General features: G+C 40.4%; 1 protein-coding gene across 1 annotated transcript; it reads left to right on the top strand.

Moving 5' to 3' along the window:
* lrrc49 (leucine rich repeat containing 49) lies at positions 1 to 23,389 on the top strand (the record flags this gene model as incomplete). The annotated part of the gene is given in 11 exon segments (XM_080520448.1): positions 1 to 14; positions 214 to 244; positions 246 to 362; positions 3,040 to 3,123; positions 5,161 to 5,336; positions 7,442 to 7,537; positions 15,011 to 15,245; positions 15,688 to 15,873; positions 17,069 to 17,178; positions 20,617 to 20,770; positions 23,174 to 23,389. Coding segments are annotated over 11 exon segments (1,419 nt in total).
* Between the last annotated feature and the right edge of the window lie 3,932 nt (positions 23,390 to 27,321).

Below are 27,321 nucleotides of genomic sequence, written 5' to 3'. Positions count from 1 at the left end.
ATGCCGCATAGATGGTGAGATTTTGCTGATTTGTCTCATCTGATGGCTGCATGGGATTCCTACGGTTAAATCATTATGTTTCTGTGGAACCATGAAGCTTTGAATCCAGTCACTTCTTGCACAGAAAGCATATGTGTGGCTTTTACTAATGAGCTTATTCACAATGTTTTCTCTCTCTCCCTCTCCCTTCTCGCTCTTTCTCTCTTTCTCTAGTCTCAATCAGCTAGCCTGCCTGCGAGAGTCGCGCCACCCTTTCTGAGCTCACCCTGGATGGGAATCCTGTAGCCCTGGAGACATGGTACAAGCAGGCCGTCCTGCGCTGTGTGCTTCATCTGAGACAGCTGGACATGAAGCGCATCACAGTAAGACTGAATAAACTGGATCTCTCTCTCTCTCTCTCTCTCTCTCTCTCTCTCTCTCTCTCTCTCTCTCTCTCTCTCTCTGTGTTTACAGGAGAGTAACTGGCTACTGGCCAAATGCTACTAAAAACAGCATTTTAAAAGCTCAGTATGATTTATTCTCGTCTTTTGGCCTCTATTAGAGACTGATTAGCTGCTTGGAACTAAAATCAGCTAGCAATGGCTCACAGGACTTCCACATTGGAAGAAATTACAATAGAAATGGGATGTTTTGATATTTGGACATACAGATTTATGTCACCGTCTGACCCCCAAAGCCTCCACACATGTTGTGACCTTAACTTATTAGGACCAACATTCTTCTCTCCAATTCACTGTCAGTTTGAAAATCTCCTAAAATATTCATCTTTCCTTTCACACTTTTCAATGCACTCATTGAACTCCCTGTTATGTATCAGAGGGGGAAAAAAACATCACTAGCTGAACTTTGCCAATCAGATAAGCTTTTTATAATACATATAATCTTGGAACGATTTAATAATACAGTAATGACTCCCTGCATGAAACATGAAGTCATAGTATTTATACAGCATGCAAGAATTATGCCGCAGTGAAACATAAGCATGCATTTAGAAGCTGTCAAGCAGGGAGCACCCAGGTCTGAGCTTGTACTGTGAAGGAATCTGTAAGTATCACACACCTTGCCCTCCAAACATAATGCTGATACAGTAGAATAAAGGGAACGTGTCACCCCAACCCAAATTCAACAATATTCATGTTTTCACTTGAATTTGTGAGGTAAATGTGTGCAGGTTACATTATCATTAAAATTGATTTAATATCCTTAAATTGTAGCTATTGCACTTGGAGACAATGCTGTTTGCAACGTTATTTCTTTTTTAAGTCAGTATTCATAAATTAATCATTGACTTGATGTGTTTTCAAACTGTATCTTGAAGTGGCTTAAGGGAGAGTGTGCATTTTAGCTGCTGAAGATTTTCCTCTCTGGTTGATTTGGTTGAACATGCCTGCAGTGCCCAGAGCTGCTAGAAAATCCTCGCTTGACTGCGGATAGATGAGCTGATATTTATGAATGAAATGTTCACACAACACATCCAAGAAAGAAATATTAGAAATCAATCAAATTTACATGGGACATGTTTTTTATTTGATCTATTTAGGCTGCCTGCAACTGGCTACGCATCGTTCATTTCACAATGATTTCTATTCTATTCTATTCTATTCTATTCTATTCTATTCTATTCTATTCAGAGTTTTTGGAAAACAAACCTTTTATGCCTCAATTTATGTTTTATGCCTCAATTAGTCTCCCAGCCTCATTTAAATGATTTCAACAGTGACAAAACAGTAGGTCTCAAAATGCTAAAAGATTCATTTGTATTCCGCTTTAAAACATTAAAAGTGTATCTGCTATTGAAGCAACGTTCAGTTTTGGGAAAGCATCTCTTCTTTCTTCGACTGCCAAGAAATGTTTAACCCTTCAACAACTTGATGCACGCAGCAGATTTGACCAGAAGGGCGGTATACATCTTTTCCCATCCAAGCAAATCACACGTTGTGTTTTAGTGACTGATGAGGTTCAGTGATCAAATCAAAATCAAAATCAACTTTATTTCTATAGCCCTTTTATAATCACCCGGTGACATCCAAAGTGCTTTACAAGCTAAAACAATACATTAAGAATTAAATACAAGAATAAATACATAAAAACAATAAAAAAAAAAAAAAATAGAACACAGGTGCTGTCTGTAGTGATGCTAACGCTTGCTGAATAATCGAACATGGCTGGATCATCACCGGGTGGAAACATACTTCACTGCACCCTGTTTCACTGGTCAATAAAATACTTGAAAGTAAAAAAATATGAAACACTCCCTGAAGATTTAATCCCAGCTTTTATTTAAACATGGTTTATTTAGTTTAGCGTTACATGATCCCCCCCCCCCCCCCCCCCCCCCCCCCTTTTTTTTTTTTAACCTGATAGATCATATTTAAAAATAACTATGAATATACTTCATGTGTGGATTTTGCTCAGGCTGGGGTATGTTTATATCAAATTGTTTTTTTTGTTGTTTTTTTTTACAGTTGACTGAACCCTTCAGGGCTGAAATAATCCACATGATGGATGCTGTGGATGGTGCCTAAGTAAAGACTACATTATTGCGATAAAGTAGCAGTCTTTTGCAGTCACTAAGACACTGATCAGTTGGAGATATCAGCATTTACAGTATGGTGGTAGAAACTGTTTTTTAAGTGCTTCTTAATCTCCCCCCGCTGGCCGACGTCGCCGACATTTTTGCCCCCATTGATCGCACAGCCGCCTCGTCTGCGCAAAGCTCGTCACGCAGAGCTGAATACCCCCTCTGCTCTTAGCCGCCACTCTCAGATTGTGTTGGCAGCATTGCATTCTGGGAGTTTTGGCTTCCCGCAACAGCTGGGCTCAATTTATCTGGGAGGCTGAAAATCAGACAGATAATCCTTGTGATGCAGTCGGCTGGTGGGAGAGTTTCTCTCAGCCTCCTCCACTAACACTGGTCCACTTCTGCTGCTGGGGCACAGTCCTTCTCCCGGCGTCCTTTGTGGTGTCGCCCCTCTCTCATCTATTATTCACGTCTCCTGAATGGAGCGACACTCTGATTGCACCGGCTATCTCTTTCAGGACGAGGATCGGCGCATGGCAGGTGTACAGGCTCGAAAAGACGAGGAGAAGAAGAGGGAGAGTCACAAGCAGACCATTCATAAGGTACCACTCCAGCCTGATTTGCTCTTGTTTTATTCCTCGTGTTGTGTCTGGTGCTTTGACTTGTATCGCAAATACGCAGTGCGGCCTACATTTCAGACGAGATTAAGTATTCTCTGAACTCGCTGGTACCTTGGTTTGCTAAACGTATGTCAAGAAGTTATTTGTTTTTCATTTGTACATCAGAAGTTGTTCAAAATACAAAATCAACAAAGCTTGTCCGAAAACATCATCTATTAATGATTTGTGTTTCACCCATCTGTGTAATGTACTCTTAAAATGTGTGAATCATCTTCAAAACCGTCAGTGGGATTTTCTACATTTGTTTTTGTGAGAGGGGTGATTATAGAAAAATACCTGCAACAAATGAAAGTATCAGAAAAAAGACCTTCTCTCTTGGTTTTTCCAATCTAAACAATTTGAAAAATAATGCTGTTGAGCTCAAAAAGGAAATATACCAAAACTACGACTTCATCATGACCAAACAAAGTGTTCCAGTTGGTTTTGTGAACGCTCGACTCTTATTGACAAGAACACTAATGGTTCCATTCTGATTCTACGTGAGAATATTGACTTAGGCTCCAGAGCAGGAGTGTTAAGGGGTCATAGTCAGTATAAGTGAGCATGCACAATGAGCAAACAATTCACAATTCATAACACGAAAAAGATGGATGGAGGCCCGCATATTAGGTGATTAATCATCTCACATTATCCTGCAAGCACAGCCCCGTGAAACTCCACTTATTTCAGGCTATGGTTGGAAATAGCTACTGATGCAGGCACCAAGGAGGTCTTTAACTGATTACATTTGCATCACTGACCTCTAATCGTCTCCTTGGTGGGAACAGCTCATACTGAGCTTACAGAAAGTGGGGTGGATCACATTAAATCCACCTGTTTAAGTTCACCCTGGCCAAACAAAGGCTGCAGAACTGTAGAGACAATAGAGTCTGAACTAAATGGTTTAAGCACTTTCAAGCTAAAGGAATCACATATGGTGTTTACATAAATATCTTTTTTATTTTGAATAGAAAATGAATATCTATCGTATACTTCAATACAAGCGAACCAGACACACAACAATGCTTGCTATCTTCTTTTCTTAATGGATATTATCAAATAATGGTAAAATGTGACATCTGTTACATGAATAACTAAATTGTCTCGGCAAACCGGTGGCAACAAATATGTACGTACATCTGCATCAGCAGTGCTGTCTGGATGTTTGACTGTATTTGAATGTCGTTCATTCAGCATGTCGTCAATAACTGACACCTTTTATCTGTGTTTTGATGGGAAACCTCCAAAGATATAAAGTTGAAATTGAGTTCCCTGATTTACTCAAATAACTTAGTTGTTTCATTGGTTTTCAAAGTGTGCATGTGTGTGTGTGTGTGTGTGTGTGTGTGTGTGTGTGTGTGTGTGTGTGTGTGTGTGTGTGTGTGTGTGTACGCGCATGTGCGCGCATGCCAAAACCTCCACTGAGTCTTTTACCAAGAGACGGATTCGTGTGCACAGCTCATTGTCTCAGAGTAACCTAACTCTCGCTAATCCTCGGCGTGGAGAAAATATCATGTTGAATGAAGCAGCCAAAGGTTCAGGAGGACGCGGGACTCTCTATGAATTGATACTGACTCACCGGTGCATTGAGGAGTGGCACATTCCACAGCTGAGCATATCGAAACTACAGCTTGTCCAAGAAAGGACAATAGGAAAAAAAAAAAAAAAGCAGAGAAGCATTTTTATTCCAGCAGGTTGAGATGCAGCTTTGTTATCTGCTGCAGATGTGATCAACCTACACATATTCATGTCTTCAGAGCTCATTTAATTGAGACGCTCTGTATCCACATGCTGTTTGTATACTCGTACACAGACAAGGAAGACAGGAGGCATGAGGTTTTTTTTTTTTTTGTGAATACAGAAACTACAAAGAGATTTTATCATGTTAATTTATGTTCCCTGTGCTGCTTGGGAGAATTGTCACTTGAAACCTCCTCTGTTCTGTGTGCGTGTACGTGTACGTGCGTGTCCCTCTTCCAGGAGAAGCGGCGCCTTGCTATCCGCAATGCCGCGCAGCAGTGGGAGGGCGTCAGGGCCTGCCTGGAGCTTCCACCCACGAATGGCTCGAGAGAAGAAGTGAGTCCGGAGAACAGTCCCGCTCACAGCCCCGCCCAGACCAACGGCCTCGCACAGGAGCCTTCTCCAGATGAACCCAGGTGGATTAATTTACATGCAATTCTAATTCCATAGCAACACTTACAACACAGTATCGCCAAGCAATTGACTTTGTTAAGGTCAAAAGTTCAATGAAACAGAAAAAGAAAAACACTTTGAACGTGAGCGACTATGATGGGATTGACTCATTTTGGTGACAGATGTTTGACTCGACTGCTTCCTATTAGAAGGTAAAGACCAGTATGTAACAAGTTACTTAAATACCATGTACTACATCCTACTGCTTACTTGGGAAAGTAACTAGTGCTTTATTTGAACTGTTCTCCCTTAATTGGTTTGTGGTACGATCGTGAAAGTAGTCGTGTGGGTCAGTCTAATGATAGATTCAGTCAACATGGATCAGTTCAGCACAAGAAAATAAAGTGAAATGAAACAAAGTTTTGTGCAACTTCAGTCAGGGATATACTACAATTGGAAAGCTGAACATATCAACATAGTATATAAACTGTTTCTAACTTTTTAAAGAATTTTACCCTTTAAACTGTTTCTATTGTAACCGATTGTACATTTTTGTGGCACAATTCTCAATGTTCCTTCAAAATCTTAAAGTTGGACATCATCCGGCTCTATGTTTCTATTCAGGTGTTCTTCCATTTGTATTATGTTCATACATGATCAAAAACACCAGTGATTTGTTCTTCTGTAATGGTAACTGGTTTAATAATTTCATATAATATTATTATTATTATTATATTATTAATAATAATTAATAATTTCATAATGGTAATCATTTAATCACAATAGGCTGCCAAAAGAAGTGACCTTATGTATATGTTTTACTTATTCCCAGTACTGTCAAAAGGATCCAAATTCAGCCTGGAGAACATCAAAACACTGAACACAATTCAGAGTTTTTTGGCTTCACAGCCACAGATCTCAGAAAGCACAGATGATGGACATACAGTATAACGTCAATGACCTGCAATGGTGGCTGTTGATTAATCATAAAGGGAAGAAGATCAGAGATGCTTAGAGCTTTAAATAATCACGCGGTGCCTGAAATACATGAGCACATGATTAACAAGAAACCTGGAACTTACATCCCCACGCAGCGACACATATTCTTTAGTGACATTAGATTTACAAGCTCACAGTTTTCATTTGTGCTTTGATTGAAAACAACTGCAGTGAAAAGACTTAAAAAGTGGAGCGCTTAACAAAAAAGGGTTGTACCAAGAACAAAGCTCAGTTTTTTGACATTGGGAACTTACCATCACTTTCAATGCTTTTATTTAACTAAGAAAAAACAATATCTGCTCTATACTTTTGTTTTCCTGCCTCCTGCTGCACGAACTGCGGCCTGTTCTCTGACAAAGGTTCATACTTTTGTGGCATAATCTTGCTCGGTGAGGAAAGGCATTTTTGATGCGTTTTCTTTATGTGGCCGCATGAGTAACAACCGTTCTTTAATTAACAAGTGTAATATCAGTACTGACACAAGGTACAGTAATGTACTACAGATGAACGTAATGTGATTATGTTGCCATGGTAGAATGTAATCCAGTAATGCCTCCCAAACCCCAAATTTTGGTGATATAGAATCATACCAATAACTTAATAATTCAACATAAAATATTATTAATGTGTTTATTGTGCCTGCAAGTCCTGCTGACTCTCAAAAACAAGCTGCCTTTTCATCTTTTCATCCTAAGGTTTGATTTAGGATGAAAGGCAGTAATAATTCATTCATCTTGCCTTAAATTATTTGAAGAAATTTTACATTGTGACCCATAAGTCCTAAAAAATTAAGTTGCCTGTTGGTTTACTTGCTTATAGAAAGAGAATAATGAGGCATTTGATCAGTATTGGACTGAAAGATGGTGCCTGCCTGATGGTGAGGCCAAACTCTGGATTTCTTTTGTTTTGTGTGTATAATCCTTTTATTTGGGTCAAGCAGTGATAGGATATAGATTCAATCTCATACAAAAAGCAGTCTGTGAGATGTAACGATATGTGTGTGCTTCTATTTCAAAAAGTTATTGTTTTGAAGGGCGTATTTAAAATTCATCTCATTTTTAAATATTCCTTGTGAAGAAATGTGTCCAGAAATGTGTTTTGCTGAGGGTGTTTGTCTGTATTCCGTCAGGCGGGTTAGTCCCGGCTCAGGACCAGAGAAACCATCCTTGGGAACAGAGAGCAGGCTCCGCACCAACAGCCGTCCAAACAGCCCTCGAGACCCCAAGTAAGACATCAGCTTCCTTCTCTGTCCTTTCAATACTAAACGTTGGTGACAGAACACCAATTTGCAGAAATGATATATTAAATTGAGTTCTGGTGAGACCTTTTGTTTTGAAAACCATACTGTTCCGTTCAGTAATGCAGTGATCCCTTTTACTTTTGAATGTGGGGAAAATCAGTGTACAGATGTAAAAGTTATACAAAGGAAGTTTTGTATTTCCTGTGTTCACAACATGATGTTGGAAGCTTTCAATCAGCAAAACAATCTGCGCTCGACTTAACTTGACAGGGTCTCTATGTCTCCTGCAGTTTGCTGTCCAGGTCTGGGTGAGTTATGAGGGAGAGGGCGGAGATCAAAGTGGGGGGCTGCGTCGAAGACTATTATTACAGCTTCCAACGACGGCTTTTTCTTCCTGCGCGAGGTTATAAGACTGGCCCCCAGGCAAAATCCTTCAATAGCAGTAGTTCGTCTTCCCAGGCTCTATTGTAACTTAATTCACAATTGACATTGCAATCAGGTCAGAGTAACGAAGGGGTTTCGTAGCAAGTCGGTCGACCACAGTTGCTTTAACTTGTATTGTATGTCAAACAGCTTGTTTTACAAACAGCTTTGAAATAGAAGCAATATTTATAACTGGAAGGGAAGAAATCCTCAGCATTTGTGAGTGGGAGGGGAATTGCATAGCAAAGTTGTTTTGCTCAACAGTGTGTGGGTTTACAGAAGAGTTGTGATACTTAGCCAGCCGAGTCCAGATTACATCTGATTAATGTTGGAGAGGTGCAAAAAGTTGCACCATCCTCCCCCAGTTGGAGCCGCTAATGGGACAAATGATGGATGAACTGTGCTGTTTTTGGAGCCGAGTACATCAACACTCTTACTATTGGCTGACATCACTGGTCATATCCTCAGGGGGAGTGAATTCCCAGGAAGGTTTGTACTCATGCACCATGAAGAGAGGGTGAAAGATTAGTTACAAGCAACACATAACAATCCTATATTAACGTCAATAGATGTGAATTTCCAGGTACATTATTACATCTGGATGAAGCCTACAGCAGCCTGGACAACATCCATCCTTCATATATTGCTTTGTCCTACTGACGGGAGCTTGAGCCAATTCTGACTCACTGGGGCCAAAGGCAGGGTACAACCTGAACAGGTTACACTCCACCAGAGACAAACGGTCATAAAAACAAAAACAACTGTGAAATAAAACCGGAGAACCCAAAGAGAATTCACACGCAAACAAAAAGGCCCCCCAAGCCTGGACTCGACCTGAAGTTGAAACGATTTCGTCATAGAACAACATCCACCATGCGTCTGGCTCTGCGGAAAACATTTGCATATGTTATACTTCACATCTAATGGAAAAACCTTGGGGTGTCCTCCTATTTCTTTAACTCCAGATCACTGTCCATTTAAAACAAACTAATGATTTAAATTTGGAATAGTCCAAAGAATGTCCACTGGCAGTTGTAAATTATTAAAAATTGGAACTGTCGAGTGAATGTTTTAACATGCACTGTCCTTATTTCATATAATCTTTAAAGTTGGAATCAAATCTCAAGGTTTTATTGTTGGTATTTTGAAAAATCCAACAATAATGATTTATCTTCAATTTCTCTGTGTGGAGTTTGCGTATTTTCCCTGAGCCTGCATGGATTTTCTCCTGGTACTTTGATTTGTAGCCACAATTCAAATAAATGCTATTTATATTTATTCTCATTAATCCAGGTAGGAGGCATATTTAATGCAAACCGAATCGGATCAAACTGGGCTTGAACAGCATGAACTGATGTCATCCAAGTCAGGATGATTTTAATCGTCGATCCGAATATTCATCCATCTATTGGTCACATGACAACGTGGCGAGCAGAACGAGTCGGACATGCCTGTGCTTCGTAACCTTCATGCTTCTCTTATTACTTTTAGAAAAGAAAAGAAATAGAATATTTTGTCAGTAAACTAATAACACTTTTTCTGTTGATCAACTAGTCTATTACACAACTACGTGCACAAATCGTCCACAATACCCTGACTTTATTCCGACTATGTAACATAAAATGATTACACCAATCAGCGTTTCTCACCACTTCATGACTCTCGCATGACTTTGTGATGCTTTGGTTGCTAACCACACAGAAATATGATTTCTTAAGTTCTGAAATTATATATTCAAATCATTTCTGCCAGTTTCTCAGGCTTCAGTTTCACTGATCTCTTTCAGCTTTTTAGTGTTGTCGATGAAGCAAACTCAATGAGTCATCTCGAGCTGCTGTCAATGCATTTATTCCTGCGACAAATTAAGGTGAGAGTGGATGAAAAAGTGACAACAAAGGTTCCTGAAATTTATGGTACAAAAGCTCGCGTTGGTGCCAAATTGTGTCTGTGATGGACTGAATTCATTTTTTTCTTTTTTTTTTCTTGAACTTAATACATTTGCAGGTTATTTGTGATTTATTTAACCTTTTATCCACTTAGAAATGGAACAAGCGATGCCCAGCAATGGAAAAGTTATTACCCAGAATTTCAAGAGGGAGGATGGAGAGGACTATGTACTTTGCTAGGCAGTGATTTAATAAAGACTTGTCCTACGATCTTAAGCAGGGTTTTATTTTTTTTTCCAGGGACATATCTCATGAGATGTCTGAACAATGGTGGGAAAGGTTTAGAGGGGTCCTTGTAGGAAACACAAAATCCTGAAGGTACACGAGCTGTAGAAGCACTTCGCATTGACGGGTTGCAGGACTCGTCACAAAATAAACATGCAGCCGAACCTCTGGATCGCCGTTCGAGAGGGAAATGATTGAATACTACAGTGCAATGACAGCTTGAAGACTAATGCTGGGTGTGTGTCACTGCTGCGCGGCGTTCAGACGTCGTAGACGTGGACAAGTTGGGTTTCAGAGGGGATTAAGTTGTCGAGATGTACTTTTTTCTCGGCTTGTGGGGGATTAAGCGAAATTCGCCCTGATTGAATTAAAACCGTACTCTTAGTGGGTCGGAGCAAGATCCTTATCAGTGTAACCGAGTCCTCGCTGACGTCTTCCCCACATTGTTGTCTTCATCTCTATCGGGGCCACCTGGCAACCTTTCAGCTGTGATTATGAGGGAACAATGTGCGACACGGTGTAGAGTGCATTGATGGCACACTTCCAAGCAGACAGAAGTTACCGGCTTTCTCTACACGACCGTTCTACATGTACACTTGTGCTCTGATCTCCCGCCCCGCTCTTCAGGCCCCTCCTGATTTACGGCCCTCGGCGATCTTACATTGTGGAGGCGTGGCCTGTCTCGACATTTAAACTGCCTGTCAGTGTCTGCTGCCTCCCCGTCTCGGTCCGTGTTCATATCCACGTGTCTGCTTGAAATATTACACACTGCGGCCTTGCCACTGCTAAGTTTCCTTGCTGCCACTTCTGGTTTCAGGTCTTTAAATCTCACCTCTGCTCCCAGTCGGAGCTGCGTCCATTGGAAAGTTTTAGCTTTGAGCACAATCATCAGTCAACACAAATGACATTGAGCATTTTCATTTCACCAAGGTGAACTCGACACTAAAAGTAATAAAATGGTTGTTTATTTCAGTTCGGCCAATGCCTCCTGGCAATAAATCATTTGGAAAGTCTGCTTAATTTCCCTTTTTAAATGTTGCCATATTTCAAAGATTCACAATATGCATTAGTGGGATGAGCAACAGAGCGAAGTAACCGGACCAAAATGTGGACAGACCATACACAGGCTCAGTCTGCACACGCCCTGCTGAGAGGGCATCGCTTTCTGCGACCACCTTTCATTGCAAATCAACCAAAGTGGTTGTGTTGGTCAGTCCAGGACAAAAAAGCATTTTCAGGCTGATCCCACAAGTGTTCAATCGAGATGAGGACAGGACTGCTGGCACATCACAAGGAACAGAAGAACATTTATTACAGCAAGGGTTAGACAAGGTGAGACAATCCACCAAACACAAATTTGCTCTTGTAACATAAGTCATTCCAGTCAACTTTCTGAAACTCTCTGTTTATCTGTTTTCATCCCTGAGGGGGGTTGTGTTCCAAGTAACTGACCTCATATGGTGCTCATGCTGCGCACGTCAACATTTCGCACGTTTGCATTGTAATCAAGGTGCTGGCCGGAAAAGCTTCCTATTCTTTCAGGGGATTTTTAGTCTGAGTTCAGCGACTAGGTGTGTAATTCAGACATGAGATATTGGTTTCTTCCAATACTCCAGTGGATTTCCCCATGCTGTAACCGTCCCTTGATATTTAATGAAGTTTTGTGGGACACATGTTCAATGATGTTATCTGTACATGAAGGCAAATGATGTGTCGAGATGCAAATATTTGTTATATATTCAGAAATTGTAGTTTTGCAGGTTTTTATGATTTATCATGCTTTGAACTTGACTTCTGGCCTGAGGTCAGGTCCACAGTGCCTCCCACTGCTTGATTATTTTGATCACTAGAAGGGGACCAAATATTCCAAACTGTATTTGAAAATCTAAGTAAAGCAGCCCTGTCAACTGTCAAACCTTGAGAGGGAAATTCACACCAAAGACTAAACACAAACTCATGGCACACCCCATTTGGTTCTCACGTTTTGGTTGCGCAAAAACACAAGTTTGAGGTCATTTAGTAATGGGGGCTCAGAGTCAAACAAAAATAAATCCTATTTGATCCTCATTTATAGAATAACTGCTCCTCGGGTCTACAAGTAATTCGTGTTTCCCAAAGGAAAAAAGGACAGAAGCATACATTTTACGACTGTTTTTTTAAGGACCAGACCTTTCTAGTTAATCTGCAACTTGTGTTTACTGTGCTTTTTATATGGTTGTGAGGATGAGCGCGCACACACGCACGCACGCCCCAAAGGCTGAACAGTTGTGACCTGTTTTACTATCAGGAGGTCTCTCCTTGCCCTGCACTTTGCCACCTCCTGAGGCATTTTGACCATTCACATATCTCTAACACAAGAATGACTCCATTGAAGCAAGCCAAGGCCAAATTATCCCCCAGCGAGGACCTGATGTCCATGTTGTGTCATGTCTGCTCTACTGCAGCTCAACTTTATGATGTCCAAGTTGAGCATTCCACCGTGTGTTCCACTCAATCAGACACTCTTCGATTGAGTGAAAAGCATAAAATCTTGACATTTTTTAAAAATGTTTTTCAAAAGGGAAATCTGTAGTTTCATCAGGAATCTAAGAGTAAATTAAATATATTTGGGTTCAGGTTCGGAAAATCAGACGATAACTGAAGCAGTCTGAACACAATATGTGAACATCAGGAAAATTTGATATATTCTTTTTAACTCATGGTCAGTAGATAAATAAGAATAAAATATGTGTATATTGACTTGTATATAATATTTGGTGTTAGCAAGGTTTTCTCACCTTATTTTAATAAGCTCAGGCCCAAACTCGCCCTAAGTATCACTGTGCAGTTTGAGACACATGTGCCAGCTATTTCCCATTCAGTTTAATGCCTACTTGAGAAAAGTAGAAAATTGGCCCTTCAGTGAGGTGTGGTCGGTTACACTGGTGGATCATTCATATCTTGAGGCACCAAGAAATGATCAAATACATTGCACAGTTGTAGCTTGATTCAGGAAAGACAGATCCCAACAGTGTATTTTTAGTATGTGCAAAGTGTAAACTCATCCTTCAGAGGATACATGCATCCCAGTGTGATCTTGTTTGGTCCGTCCCAGTGCAAGTTAAGTTACTGTAAGCCCACACATCATAACGAGTCAAACATGTTTTCTTTTGTTTTTGGAGTAAAGAAGTACAGTCTAAATAAAATATACATGAAATTTAAAAATCTTTCCATAAAATCTGTGGAAGAATTTATTGAACTTCATTATATCTATGAATGTTCTCATTTGTCCAGGTAGAAGTTAACCTTCAGCACCTTATTTTAAGTCAGGGATTTTTAAACTATTTCATCTCTGGTACTTTTGTGTGTTTTATTGTTGACCCTGCATCGAAATTTCATTCTGCAATGCATCTCTGAGGTAATTGTCAGAATGACAGTAAAGTTTATCTGTCTATCTAAGCCACAGCAGTTGAACCGGTTCCACTGGACTCGGTCATATTTCCAGACTGACAAGATAACAGCATAAAGTGATGAAGCTACTGATCTGATTAAACTGCTCTGAAACACATTATGCTATTTCTCACAATGGATTCTGGTGTAAAAACCATATTCTCAGTTAGCAATTTAGATATTTTTTCTTTAGATTCGGTTGGTTCCAAAAGTTGCAACGATTGATTTGACTTTGAGCTTCTAGAATCTGCTGAAATATCTGAAATCCTCTCGACCATCAGAGTTTCTCTTCAGGTTAATGCTTTCAATAGACTTTCACTTCAGGGCACATGGTTTCTGCCGACTTCTTTCACAAATCACCATCACACTATGGGTTTGACGCGAATGCTGCTTTAGCAGTTATTAAGGTGGTTCTCTTTCACTGTGATGTCACTGGATTGTCAAGGAGTGTTGTGTTAGATCTGCTACTTTCTGTGAAAACAGTGCAAATCCTCTTGTTACTGAATAAATTGCTAACGGCCTTCAAATTCAGTAACTGAATTTCTTTACACTTGAAATGACACTGCAATGCGAAATGGAGCCTTTTGGTTTGGTATTTGCCTGCAGGCTACAAGATTGACCCCCTGTTTGCAAGGATGTTTGCATTTTCTTTTCTTTTCACTTTACTTGGTCCTCCTGGTTGCTCTGATTATATCTCATTTTAAACAGACTTCCTTAGTTTTCTAAATCTCATGTCCCTTTTCCTCCTCACTTGCAAAAAGAAACTAATCGGTTGTATATAAAACTGTAATCTTTGCAGGGTCTCACAGTGTGGAATCTCTGTTTACATTATGACTCTTTTCCGCACATTGTCTTTTCCATTGAGTCACTTTTCTACACACATTTCTAAAAATGGATCTGTGCAAGGACCTGGGATAAAGCTTCGGCCATCAAAGGATTAATCCTCTATCCACTGTGGCTTTCTGTCGCTGTTAGGTTGAAGTGAAATATGAACAGGGGAGATTAGTTTCTTGGCAGGATGAACTTGAAATGATCAGAGTGGAGTAGCGTGCAGCCAGTGGCCATCCGATGCCCTGCTATGCTGAAAAGTCCCCGGAGTGTCGGCAGACTCAGAAGGCCGAGCGGCATGGGCTCCGGCAGAGGGAGATTATGTCTCCTTGAGACTCGCCCAAATTCTCCACTCTCACGACTCTCTTATCGTGGAAGGGCATTTCAACTACCGTGCAGGAAAATGGGGGGCAATTGGGCAACACAAATAGGACGTTGACTGAAGGAGTTAGTGTCCTCTTGCCTCCTCTTCCTCTCTGCACAGAGTCTTGAGTTTCAACCAAACGTTTGCACTTTGGACTCTGTTCAGCAAATTTAACATGTCCAGACTAACTTACAAGTAGCATTTCTGTGTGTGTGTGTGTGTGTGTTTCTCCATTCTTTGCAGGCTTGTGGAGACTGGTAGTGGCAGCGTGCAGAGCTTGTCCTTGTCCGACAGTCACCTGGCGGAGCTGGATGGAGACACTCTGCGGTTGTTCGGGCTCGGCGCCCTGGAGGCCCTGGAGAGGGGCTGGGGCGTCCAGACTGCTGCTGCTGTCACTGTAATCACCTTCCGCTACATCAGCTTTGACGCCATCGTACCAACACTGCCGCGAATACGGGTCAAGTTCCCGAATCTATCGGTGAGCTCGGGAGGATATTGAGGTTTTACATTGCCGATAGCTCAATCCACTCGGAAAGGTTATTGTGCCTGTGTGTGGAGTAACACTTTGGAACAGACTGGAAATACAAATCAAGCAATGTCAAACAGATTTTAAACTGTCATATAAACATCAGGTCTGGTCACAATATAGAGTGGGTCTCAATCTTATATCAATTCTCTGTCTACTAGTGTTGATATGTACTTTTCTTTCCTTACCATTGTTAGTATATTGCTTAATTCCATTGCTGGTATATTTCATTTATTTATTGCTGTATGTTTTGTTTAATATTGTTCTATAGATGATTGCCAAATCAGCTTTAAGTCCATAATTTATGAAGAAAAATGGAAGATGTAGCAGTGAAGCTTATTGTGTCGCATATTAATTGACTGAATATCTTATTTGTGTTTTTTCTTTTCTTTAGCATATGATCTTCTTGGAAACCAACATTAGCCGTCTGCCGCAGCTCGCAGCCTTGGCTCAGGTGAGACGTCTGGACCAGCTTACCATCCACCCCGAGGGCAACCCAGTGGTCAGTCTGGCTTTGTGGCGCTCCTTCGTCATCTACCGCCTGAACCACTTCAACTTGCAGAGGATCAACGGCCAGGAGGTGAGAGACTGTTTGGTTTTTCACCCCTAAATCTATTTCTTCCTTTGTGTGTCACAAGTTGTAGGTTTTAATTGTTGACTATAATCTGTTGATTGTAAGTACTGTTGATTTTGCAGGACTCCAGTGTAATAACCGTAACAGTTTTTTGTTTGTTTTTTCTCATGTGCAGTTTTTGGCATCTTCACGTAAAATGGTGAAGCCAAAGTATCTGAACCAAAAATCAGTGTTTCACTGTCTGTTCCATACACTTGTTTGAACAAATCACAGTCAGCTGCCTCTCCCATAGTAGTTGACATTTCAGTTTTTAGAGTATCATCCCACAAAACACCAGTTATAAAATGATAATAGTGACAAAAACAGCCTGCAATGATGGATCCTTTCATCTGCTAGCACAGTGGTGGGATTCACGATCATACTGCATCCAGCCACACAAAGGTGATCAGGATATTATGGCTGTACTTTTAGGAAGTAACTACTCAGTATTTTCCTTTGTCAACTAATTAGATTAACAAAACAGAATCTATGTATTTGTCCGTCCTTTATACTGCTTAATTTAAGGAAGGCTTGCAGGATGCTGGAGCTGATGCCAGCAATGGAGGGAAGCAGGGTATGGACAGGTTGCCAGGTTCGAACTGAATCAATCAGTTTCTTTGAATTTGTCTTTATAATTAAGCTTTTACCATTCGCACAATGGTGTGTGAATGTGTGCGTGAATGGGTGAATGTGATGAGCTATGTAAAGCGCTTTGGGGCTGCTCACACAGCTGTAAGGTGATATATAAGTGAAGTCCATTTACCATTTTGCCATGTATTTTAAAGTAACTGGATATTGTCTTCACATTGAATCAATAATCTTTAGACTTGCTGCTTGTTCTCATTGATTCAGATGCTGTTTTTATTGTAGAGTTTTTCCAGAAAAACTGGACCCGAGAAACAAAAGTGCATAAAGCACATCTCAAACAAAACACATCTCCTTTTACACCCTTACCTTGTGCTGCTCATGGAATGACTCAACCTGCAATACCTGCATTATCAGAACTTGTCATGTGGTGACTGGATGTTATAGACTCTAGTAATGAAGATACCATCCAGACGGCTGTTTTCTAGGTTACAGGAACTGACTATGACGGAAAACGTGCGTGTGTGTGCGTGTGCGTGTGTGTGCGTGTGCGTGTGTGCGTGTGTGCGTGTCCCAGGTGACCATGAATGATGTGATCGCAGCAGAGCGGGTGTTTGGGACTCTGGGTCACATAGCAGCCACTGAAACTCCACGCTGCCGTCTCCTGCTGCTGCTGGAGGAGTCCAGGTAAGGTCCGGAACTTCCTCACAACACAACATTCAGTGCAGTTTATGACCAGCTGTGGGCTGTGTCCTGAGACTGCACACGTTATTTGTCAAAGTATGGGAAGAATCTGTGGATTTTTAAATGTGCATATGTGAGTTATAGCTCCTGAGCATGTCGGCTTCTGTACATGTGTGTGCATGCCTGTGTGAGGAATTTCGTGTGTTCACATTTGTGTGTGTGCGTGCGCGCGTGCAGGTTTGTGTGTGAAACAGGGAGACGGAGCCTGGCACCGAGGAGCCAAGGGAATTAGACTATGTGTCTCAGGGTAAGGGTGGGTACTTGGCACTTTGACACAAACATTCCTCTCTCTCCTCAGCCAAAAAAACTCTTGAGGTCTGTCACTCTGGGTCAATGGAAAACATCCTCACAAATCAGAAAACTGCTCAACTTGTCACGCACAAGGCGACTTCAGTGGCTCTGATCTTGTCGAAGGCCATTAGCAAAATCGGCGGTGTGAAAATGTGCTGCATGTTTGACCACTTCAAAAACACCGTCGAGCGTGCATCCTTGTTTCTTTCGTCTTTGGCTATAATTAAAGACGTGGATTGCTGTGGCAGTGCCAGTAATTATCTGGTAAAGAGACTCAGTCATTTCCTCCAGACAAAAACAGTGACAGCAAAGGGCAGATGAAAATGTTCTTTTTGCTGTTTGAACCAAAAAAGAAATTGAGTTTATTTGAACAATTTTCAAAAATCTCCAAAAGACACTTTTTATGAAAAGTTTAGTGTTATATGAACCAAATGAACAAGTTAACTTGAGAATTTATATCCACATCATGTCATGGATAGATACTGTATTACACACGTTACCCGAAGTCAAATGCTTCTATTTGTTATAATAGATTTTAGAAATTTTGTCTCAATTGGGTCTGAAATCATCACTCCTGGAAACTTAAATAGTGCATCTAACACTCCTAGTTTATTTGCACAAATGATTTAATGCACACAAGAAGAAAAGTGAAGAGCGTCAAAGGGAGAGTGTTCTTGTTTCTCATCTTTGCTCCAAGTTTTTCATTTGTTGTTATTGTTGTTGTGTGCCCCTCTTCAGTGGGCTGTGGCGTCAACATCAAACACTGCTGAGGTGTCGGGTTTCCTACAGGGGTCAGTCAGTAGAAGAAGGTTATGGCGTTCCCAGGAGATCCACCCAAGCAGACACTACTGTCAACCAGACAAAAGCTCGATGCAATAGACATTTTCCTGCTCTATTTTATCTCCCACTATGATTCACAAATCTACAAGTACTTTCAAATGTCACTTCAGTTTCATTTCACTCTTCTTGCAGCATAAGGGACATTAAGTGAAACCCATCATTAAGGAAACATCCACACATGGTTTGTTCTGTATGAACAATTAAATCATGTAAAGGTGGGCACAAAACACCTGCTGGAATGTGCTAATTATGGGTAGGATATCTTGCAAGGCAATTTTCAAAACAATGGTTGGTGCTGCAGTATGTGTGTCACCATCTCTTATACAAATCCATTAAGATTTGTTTGGTTCACTTGGAGCTCCCTGGTCCTTGTTTGGACTTGAACTGCACCAGAAAACATTTGAGAGTGGACAGAGATCTCGTCTTTAGGGGAACTTGACCTGTTTTCTTGATGCAAATGGAAGCATTTACAAATTCTACCAATGGGGTTGTACAAATACTGTAATCACACCAGGATTAATCTTAAGAGTCACATCTGTATGGTGGATTTTCCTTCAATTTTCTTCTTTTTTTTTTTTTTAATAAATAACTTTGGGTTTAATGTTTTGTTTGGTTTTCTTTATACTTGAGGCCCAAGGCGTTCCCAGGGTGCAGATACAAAGAAAAAAAAACTACCCTAACCTTTGTGTTTCAGTAAAACTGAACACAATGATGTAATCCAGAAGAAATAAAATGTAAGACTATGATAAATGTAACCGTTGCAGACATTCACTTGACCTTTTAAGTAAAATCTGCTCAGTAGGGCCAGTCATCAAATATCAATTATTGATCATGGCTAAGCAATGTTTATTTTAATGAGCATACTAAAAATTAGGAATAACCTCAAATTTACCACTTAATTTGACACAAATTGTGAATCTAAATGCATAAAAGGTGACATCTGCTTTGCCGAGGTGTTAAAAATCTTTAATCACAGTGCAGGGGAGTGAGATTTTAACCACCCGCCAATAAAAATAAATAAGCAGAAGTGAGGGAGAAGTTGACCAGAAGGATGGTCTATCTAATCCAGATCCCTCCCAGCAAATCGCACCCTGGATTTAAGTATGACCTTATGACACACCTCGTTTATGAACACACATAAAAGAGGCAGATGTTCTCTCTTTTTTTTTTTTTTTAAAGGTTGAACTAACAGGTGATAGTATCCACCCATTTCTGGTTACATTAGAAAGTGTTGATCTTTTCTTCAGCTGTCTCAAAATATTGAATTAGATCACAAGTATACCAACTACTATATAATGCAATTTAATTTGAGTTTATCACACAATACCATAATTATCCTCAAGCTCGTCCTTCATCTACTTCACAAGGATAAACAGTGATTGCTATCCGCTAAAGTATGTATGAGTTGTATCATGTTGCATGGCCAAATGTGGGTTTTTTTTCTCATTTCATTGGTTTATTTGACAAAGTTGCTCATGTTTTGCGAGAGGAATATAGTGTGTTGGAGTCCTGTGTTGATGAAGGTGAGAAGAGATAACTTTTTTAACACGTCAAATGACAGAGAAAAAAAAACATGGATTTTTTTTTGTGTGTGGATGTGAATGAACTTGATATTATCAAAGACTTCCAGCTTAAAAAAAAAAAATGCTACTCTGCTGCGGAGGATGTTTAACGGTTGCGTTCTACAGAGCTGAGACATTATCACCAATCGTTTTGGCTCAAACCCAAAGCTCTGTCACAGCTTTTCATCACACGTCTCATTTAGTTTGTACAAGTTCACTCACTGGAAACTGATCACAACTACTGCTCCTTCAAAATGAACTGTCGCCTCAGTTTCACTCACAGATGGATGCCTTCAATGGTTGCAGCTTATTGACGAGGATGATGTGTGACAGGTGCCCGCGCAAATACTTTTTACAAACTAACTCTTCTCGTATGGAATGTTTTTTGTGTGTGTGTTTTTTTTAACATTTGTAACTGTGAAGATCTGTCTTCTTGGTTGAAATTTAAACCTTGTGCTTCAAGGAAATGCTATATTTGATTCAAAGTGTCATGCCAATGGTGAATGTGAAGCTTTGAGTGCTGGGTCAGCGGTCTCTGCTGTCAGGTCGGAACACTTTTCCAAATGAGTAAAAATGGACACGAGAACACACCCTCCTCACTATCGTTGTCACTCACTTTCTGCCACTGTTAACTTCTTATTTCTTCACCCTGTTCTTGACTCGCTCATCTCTGTCTTCACCCCTAAAGGAAGCGGCAGCTGCAGTTCCTGTTGGAGGGACGTGGCCGGCGGGCGGGACTGAGTCCGGAGGAGCTGCGGGATAATGGCAAGCTCTTCGGAGAAGGTCTAAGCAGAGCGCTGTTCAACTACCCAAGCAGAGACTGTAGTGCAGACAGTCCTGAGGTTCGTCCTGGAGTTTTTCCTGTATGGGTTTATAAACCAACACTGCATTAACTCAGAAGTTGCGTGTTGAACTATCAGCTTTGGTACGATTTTGTTAGTGTCAAATGAATTTGACCTTTCGTTGTCCTGCCTTGTCAAGTTCTCTCCATAGTCAACAGCTGAAATACACTCACTCGCTCCAAAATGTCTTTAAATTCAAAGTTGTATTGCTTTATCATTTGCACCAATATCTGTCATGAAATCTCCCTCTTTCTTTCTAAAGTATCCACCAGCTCAACTTACAAATGAAATGAAATGAAGTAACTCAGAATTCAGAGAATTTGGTTGGACTGCCCAAAATGCCACAACCAAAACAAAGCGGGGTTAGGGTTAGGGTTAGAACTAACTTAACTCAAAAATCCAAACACACTACAAATAACACAGCCAGAGAGCAGGGACAACATTCATCCAATGTCTGCACAAACAAATGCTTCTCAAAGTTTGGCTGGAGAAACCAGTCATCCATCCATCCTCATACACACTGAAGAAACAAACACAGAGTAAAATGCAAAACATAACATCAGAAGACAAAGCAACCATCTACATGTTTTGTCTCTCTTTTGTTGAATACACATGAACACAATGGCTGGACATTTGTGAATCAGCTGCTGGTGTCAATACACAATATTTAGATATATAATTTAAAAAAATACATATTTGAAATATTTGGTTATTTTCTTATTCATATTCTCATATTTCTCTTAAAGCCACAGTTTTGTTAGCAAGTGTAATAAGGAGCTCTTGTATTACTAGAATGTGTGCACAGACTGACACGACATAAAAACCCTTCATTACACCCCGAAGGTTTAACAGTGATCGCTGCTAACATGATTACACTGGGGCTTACTCCTGGTTCAGAGTATTACTTAAATCTCTCCTCTCTTGACTCACACTCTGGTAGATAAATGGGATTTGGGATAACATGCCACTCAAGCAGATATATTATATAGCGACTTTCACTTTTTCTTTTTTCTGTGGAATTAAACTGGCAATTGCAAAAAATTGAAGTTCTGCTCTTATTTGCATGAACCTGGTGTCCATTCTGGTGTTACAGTCCACTTCTTTTTTGTGGATGTACATATTTTGGCCACATTTCAACTATCACAATAATAGATTATCCGGATTATTGATATTGACAGAAACATAAATAATGATACAAAAAAAACCAAACATATTTCCATCATTCTTTAACATGTGTTTTCTAGATATTGTGTCAAATTTTTTTTTTACTTTCTCTGTTGAGAAGGTTGATGTCTTTTTTTTGTTTTGTCTTAGTGTGATACGGTGGCAACGTGTCCCCCACAATGTGTCAGCTTAGAATAATGAACTGTGGTCTAAGACCTGACTGTCACATTTACTTTCCCTTCATCGCTCTGTCTTGTGGCAAAACAGTAAAGGACACGTAGGAGACGGTGGCTGAACGTGGCCATGCCAAGAAGATTGGCTTTGAAAGAGTTTGACGGTTGTGCAAAATAATGCACATCATCAATGCAGTGTGTCTGCCTTCAATGTGAAATGCTGGGAGTGTTTTCCAGATTGCACAAAATACTGGAAGATGTTTATTGTTAACAGAGTCATGTAGCGCACAATGTAATTTACTGTCTCTGAAAAGGCTCGCTTTGTTTATGATTATGTCTGTTTTTAATGTCTTTTGACAAGAAGTTGCAAATCTTCCGAACCTTTAGCAGATATGCTGCTGGCATTTTCCCATCTGGCTCCCACTACTTTAACTTGCAGACTCTTAAGATATTTTCTCTCTTTCATTGGTGTAGCACTCTTTTTTTGAATGTCTTCTGTTGATGTTTGACATTGTGATAGATCATCCCCAAGACTGCATTTTTCCTGTTCTGTTTATTTTTCCAAGTTCAGATTTATCTGTTGTGATGTTCTAAAAGGTTTTGATACATTCCTTCACCACCGTATAACATCTGATATTGTGCTCAGCACTGCATGCAGTCACTCCATAGTGAACTCAAGCAATGACCATTGGACCCAAACCATTTCCAGCATCGCATTATTATATAAATAAGGCCTAATGCACCTCAAACCCTCTTTTAAACACTTGTGTTTGCATCTGATGTCACTCAGTGTTATTCTTACATGACCACCTGCAAAACTCATGTGAACTTTAAAAGCACTCTATTTGTGTGAGAAATGCAATTCAACAGGTATATTTGGTTATTATGTGGAAAATCACAAACTGGCATGACTGTTTTGTTACTAATGGAACTTTGTCTGTCCATCACATTTCGAAACAAATCAACAAAAAAAAGCTAGAAAAGTCCAAATGCTTCACACAATTTTTTTTTCGCAAGCAGCTATAAATTCAATCCACATGAGTAACGTTTGTCTTACTCCCCACAGGAGGGCACTGTGGAGTCAGCGGAGCGTGCGGCCATGATAGAACAGTACCTGCGGGAGTTGGTCCAAAGGGCGTCGGACACCAACCTGAAGGGTGAAGCTTTGCACAAGCTGTGGCCGTCCATGTTTGCAGAGATGGTGAAAGACTGTGTGCTGGAGATGAGGGACCGAGCGGCCTTCCGCCAAGCCAGCCTGGCAAAACTCTCTGACACCAAGTGAAAAGGACCAAAGGTTCAAACTATTAGGCCACACACACACACACACACACACACACACACACACACACACACACACACACACACACACACACACACACACACACACACACACACACACACACACACACACACACACACACACACACACACACAACTTGGGCACCTACTTTGCGTCATCTCACACCCCATCGATAACACATAATCACTTTCATTCTAGAGTTTTTCAAGGTTTTGGAAACTGAGGCGTGTGTTCTCCAGACTGTTGGTACTCGTGTCTTCAGATGGATATACTGTATACTACTGTATTTTAAACGAGGAATTGTCATGACAAAGGCATCTTGACTGAATGTAGATTCCCACTGAAACTTTGCAGGTTGATTCCTGAGAGTTTGGACCTTATTCATACTTGAAGAGAGTTTAAAGAGACTTACCGACTCCCAGTGCATCGTGGGTCCTGACAAAGCATCCTGTGCACTTTAAAAGCCTTCTGAATGACCCCTGTGCGACATCACCACAGTCACCTGCTGAAAATGACCAGTGTCTCCTTATTTGAGACTAGAATGATTTTTCTGTCTTGAAACTCATTTCTTTCCCATGCACCGCTCTCTCACTTCCTGTAGCCCGACACCAAAGTAAGGGCACACACAAGGACGATGTTTTCTTTGTTTACCACTGATTTTCTGTATTAGTATTAAAAATATTCTGCATTCACACTGAAGTTGTGTACATAGTTTGAATGGTTTCTCATGTTGAGGAGTGACTCTGTCACGTCTTTCCATTCAGATCATTTCCATTCTAATTGACCGCTTGCTCCTGCTGCCTGCTCTTCAACTCAGTTGTCTCTTTGGCAATCATTTTGAATGACGGCCTAATGAACACCTCACAGCCCAGCAGTCTGTAGGAACTATGACGGGTCGTGTGAATTCCGACTGGAATGTCCCTGGAGGTGTAGCGGCTTCGCCAGGTTCTCACCACCTGTTCCTGCTCTCCTCACTACTCACACCATCCCAACAAAAGAAAAAGAAAAAAATGGAACCCTCTTTTACTCAGACCTGTCTGCGGAGGAGACCGCTCCGGCCCGGAGGAGTGTCTGCGGGGGGGGGGGGAGCATCTAACTTCTACACACACACACACGCACACGCACACGCACACGCACACGCACACGCACACGCACACACGCACATAGAGCAGCTGACAGGTACTGCTGTCCCGAGTCATCCGCACCACTGGAGATCAACCAACTCGCCAACAGCGGCAGGTTGTGCAATAAAATAGACTTTCTTCACTGAGCATTGGAGTAGTTTTAAACTTCTTGAATGACGAGTAACTCTGAAAGGGCATCACCTCAATACTATATGTATTTATGGAAACAAGTTCATTGGTGGCTCTAAATTGACTGTAGGTGTAGACAGTGATATTATATGGTCTTCTGTCTCCCTTTGATGATCTTTCCATTATGTACATTCATTTAAAGTCGATTATCTTCTGCAACTCAAAGATAGGCTGTTTTATTTGGTTCTAAAATGTGTTGAAATCCTTCAGAGGAGTTTAGGTTTTCAGATTATACATTGAGGAAACCGTATAAAACTGTCACTGCTCAGAAACACAGTACTGATGTAAATCTTTGGTTTTCACCATATATTACTATTCACAGTGTACAAACAGAGGTCAACACAATAAAACACAATCAAATAACTTGACACAATAAACATAATCAGAAAACACAAGTTTACAGTTTCAAAGGTAAAATAAATTGCTCCACTAATTAGAAATTTTGTGCAGTTTATGTCAAACTGCTCTTAATTTGTTCAAGTTCTGGAATTATATCAAACTTCAATGCAAAGTTGCTAAAATCAACATTATCTGCAGTAGATATTTCATTTTTTGGTCAATGACTGAGTCCAGATTTTTGATACATTTTGACATTTTAAATACATTTTTCAAACCTTGATTTGAACTAGCGAACCTGTTTCTGGAGGAACATCACCTGTGTACTAAAGATAAAAAAAAAAATAATGCATTCTTGCGTTTATAATCCAAATCATTCCATTTATTTTGACATTATTCAACTTAATGTTCCTTTACCAGAATCCACACGATAAAAATGACAAATATAAAAGCCAGTTTTTGTTGTTCATGTACTTTTCTAATAGGTTGTCTAATACGTTCCTTTCTGAGGAAAATTTATCATTATATATACGGAGAAGCCCAAAGATTCCTGAGGCAAGATCCTGTTTGTACACTTGATCTCGATTTACACAGGAAAAACGATTAACGATCCGTGTCACAATATTCAAGACTATTCTCATGGCTTGAATACTCTCTTTGCAGCTTGGCTTTTTTTTTTTTTTCGGGCTGCGATGCAGTTTAGCCCACACAAGCTCAAATAAAAACTTAGATTTTACAAGAGAAAGACTTTTTGGACAAGCCTGCATTGTCTACCTGTGATGCTGCCTGCCAACATTTCCCAGAATCCCTCTTGATAGCCCCTGCAGGCTCATTCAGATGTAAGTTTCAATTACTTCTATTCAAAAGTAATAATCTGATGTCATATTCATAGATTTGCAGGACCAGAAAGACTGAATGAAGCAAGGGCATTGTTGTACTTGTGTAGACTTGCTGACTCAATTCATGTAATATCAGATACACAATCTGTGTTTGGATGAATGACAAGCAATGAAGCTGAGCGCCGAGTTGGAAGTCTGTGGCAGACTTTTGTGTTTTGTCTGGAGATGCGGCTGCCAGTTTGTTCCACCTCACAGGACCAACTATTAGTTCCTCCTGGAATGAACCAAGTGCATTGTTTATTGTCAGCCGTGCGCTGCACAAAATTACCATTTCATTCCACTTGAGAGAGAATCAGCCAAACAAAGAGAAGAAACGCACCATATTTTTCTCAGCCACAGTGCAACTTTGACCCATTATAAAGCGCGCATTAGAATACTCGTAAGAGGAATATGCTTAGACTAGGTACTAATTGAAGAATATTTCACGAGTCTCCCACCACTTGTGTACACTAATTCCCTAATTGAGAGTATAAAGAAGTGTTTTCCCAATTTTCCAATGCAAAGGGCCGACATATGTGTTTATATCGAATATATAAAACATTTAAAGCAAAAGTATCACTATTTACACAAATTGTTAATGTGTGGTACAAGTATTATGTGAAATATTCTGTCATTGTCAATATTTCAACATATTGGGACTGGGGGGGGGGGTGGTAAAAAAAACAAGAAGAAATCAGGAAGTTGCCAAATATGGTCATTTATCCAATAAAAAGTGAACCCAAACAAACAGTTATTGAACTAGGTTATACACTACTTTATCTTCAGAAATAGAAATATATGAAAATACTGTGTCTAATTCCTCTAATGAAGATTTCACATGGATAGTTTTTCCCCCCCAGTGAAAACCATCTCCAGAGGCACCTCATTGCACATTTTCAGCCTTCAGTCTCAAACAACAGTGACTGCTCCCTCTGGAAGTCTGGTCCAGAGGGGCCGTCAGCGGGGTCATCCGGAACAGCGCTTCATTAGTGATGCCTTAATTGGAAGCTTGTTTGCCTGTGAAATGTTTGGAAACATTGACATTAAAGGCAAATTCCTGAGCTGTATCATAAACTATGCACCAGTGAAGAAGGTCGGCGGGGTCAGGAAAGGGGTGAGATCCCCTGTAGATATAGACTAACTAATATACTGTACGTTAACACATGGATGGAGCTGTGGTGCATGGGAGGGAAACATGACACTGATGGTTGTGGAAAGAAATTGATAGACTTCATAATATTTGAACATGAAATGGTTACTGAATAGTATAATTACGTTATTTAAAAAAACCCAAAACATGTTTACAGACATTGGTTAGGATGAGCTGTAGCGGTTCAGACCACAGAGCTGTACATAGCTCTCTTTGGCTCTGTCAAAGTAAACAAAC

The sequence above is a fragment of the Blennius ocellaris genome, assembly GCF_963422515.1.
Source record: "Blennius ocellaris genome assembly, chromosome: 1".
NCBI lineage: Eukaryota > Metazoa > Chordata > Actinopteri > Blenniiformes > Blenniidae > Blennius > Blennius ocellaris.
Note: the sequence above shows the minus strand (reverse complement) of the source record. Positions and strands in the feature narration are given on the sequence as shown.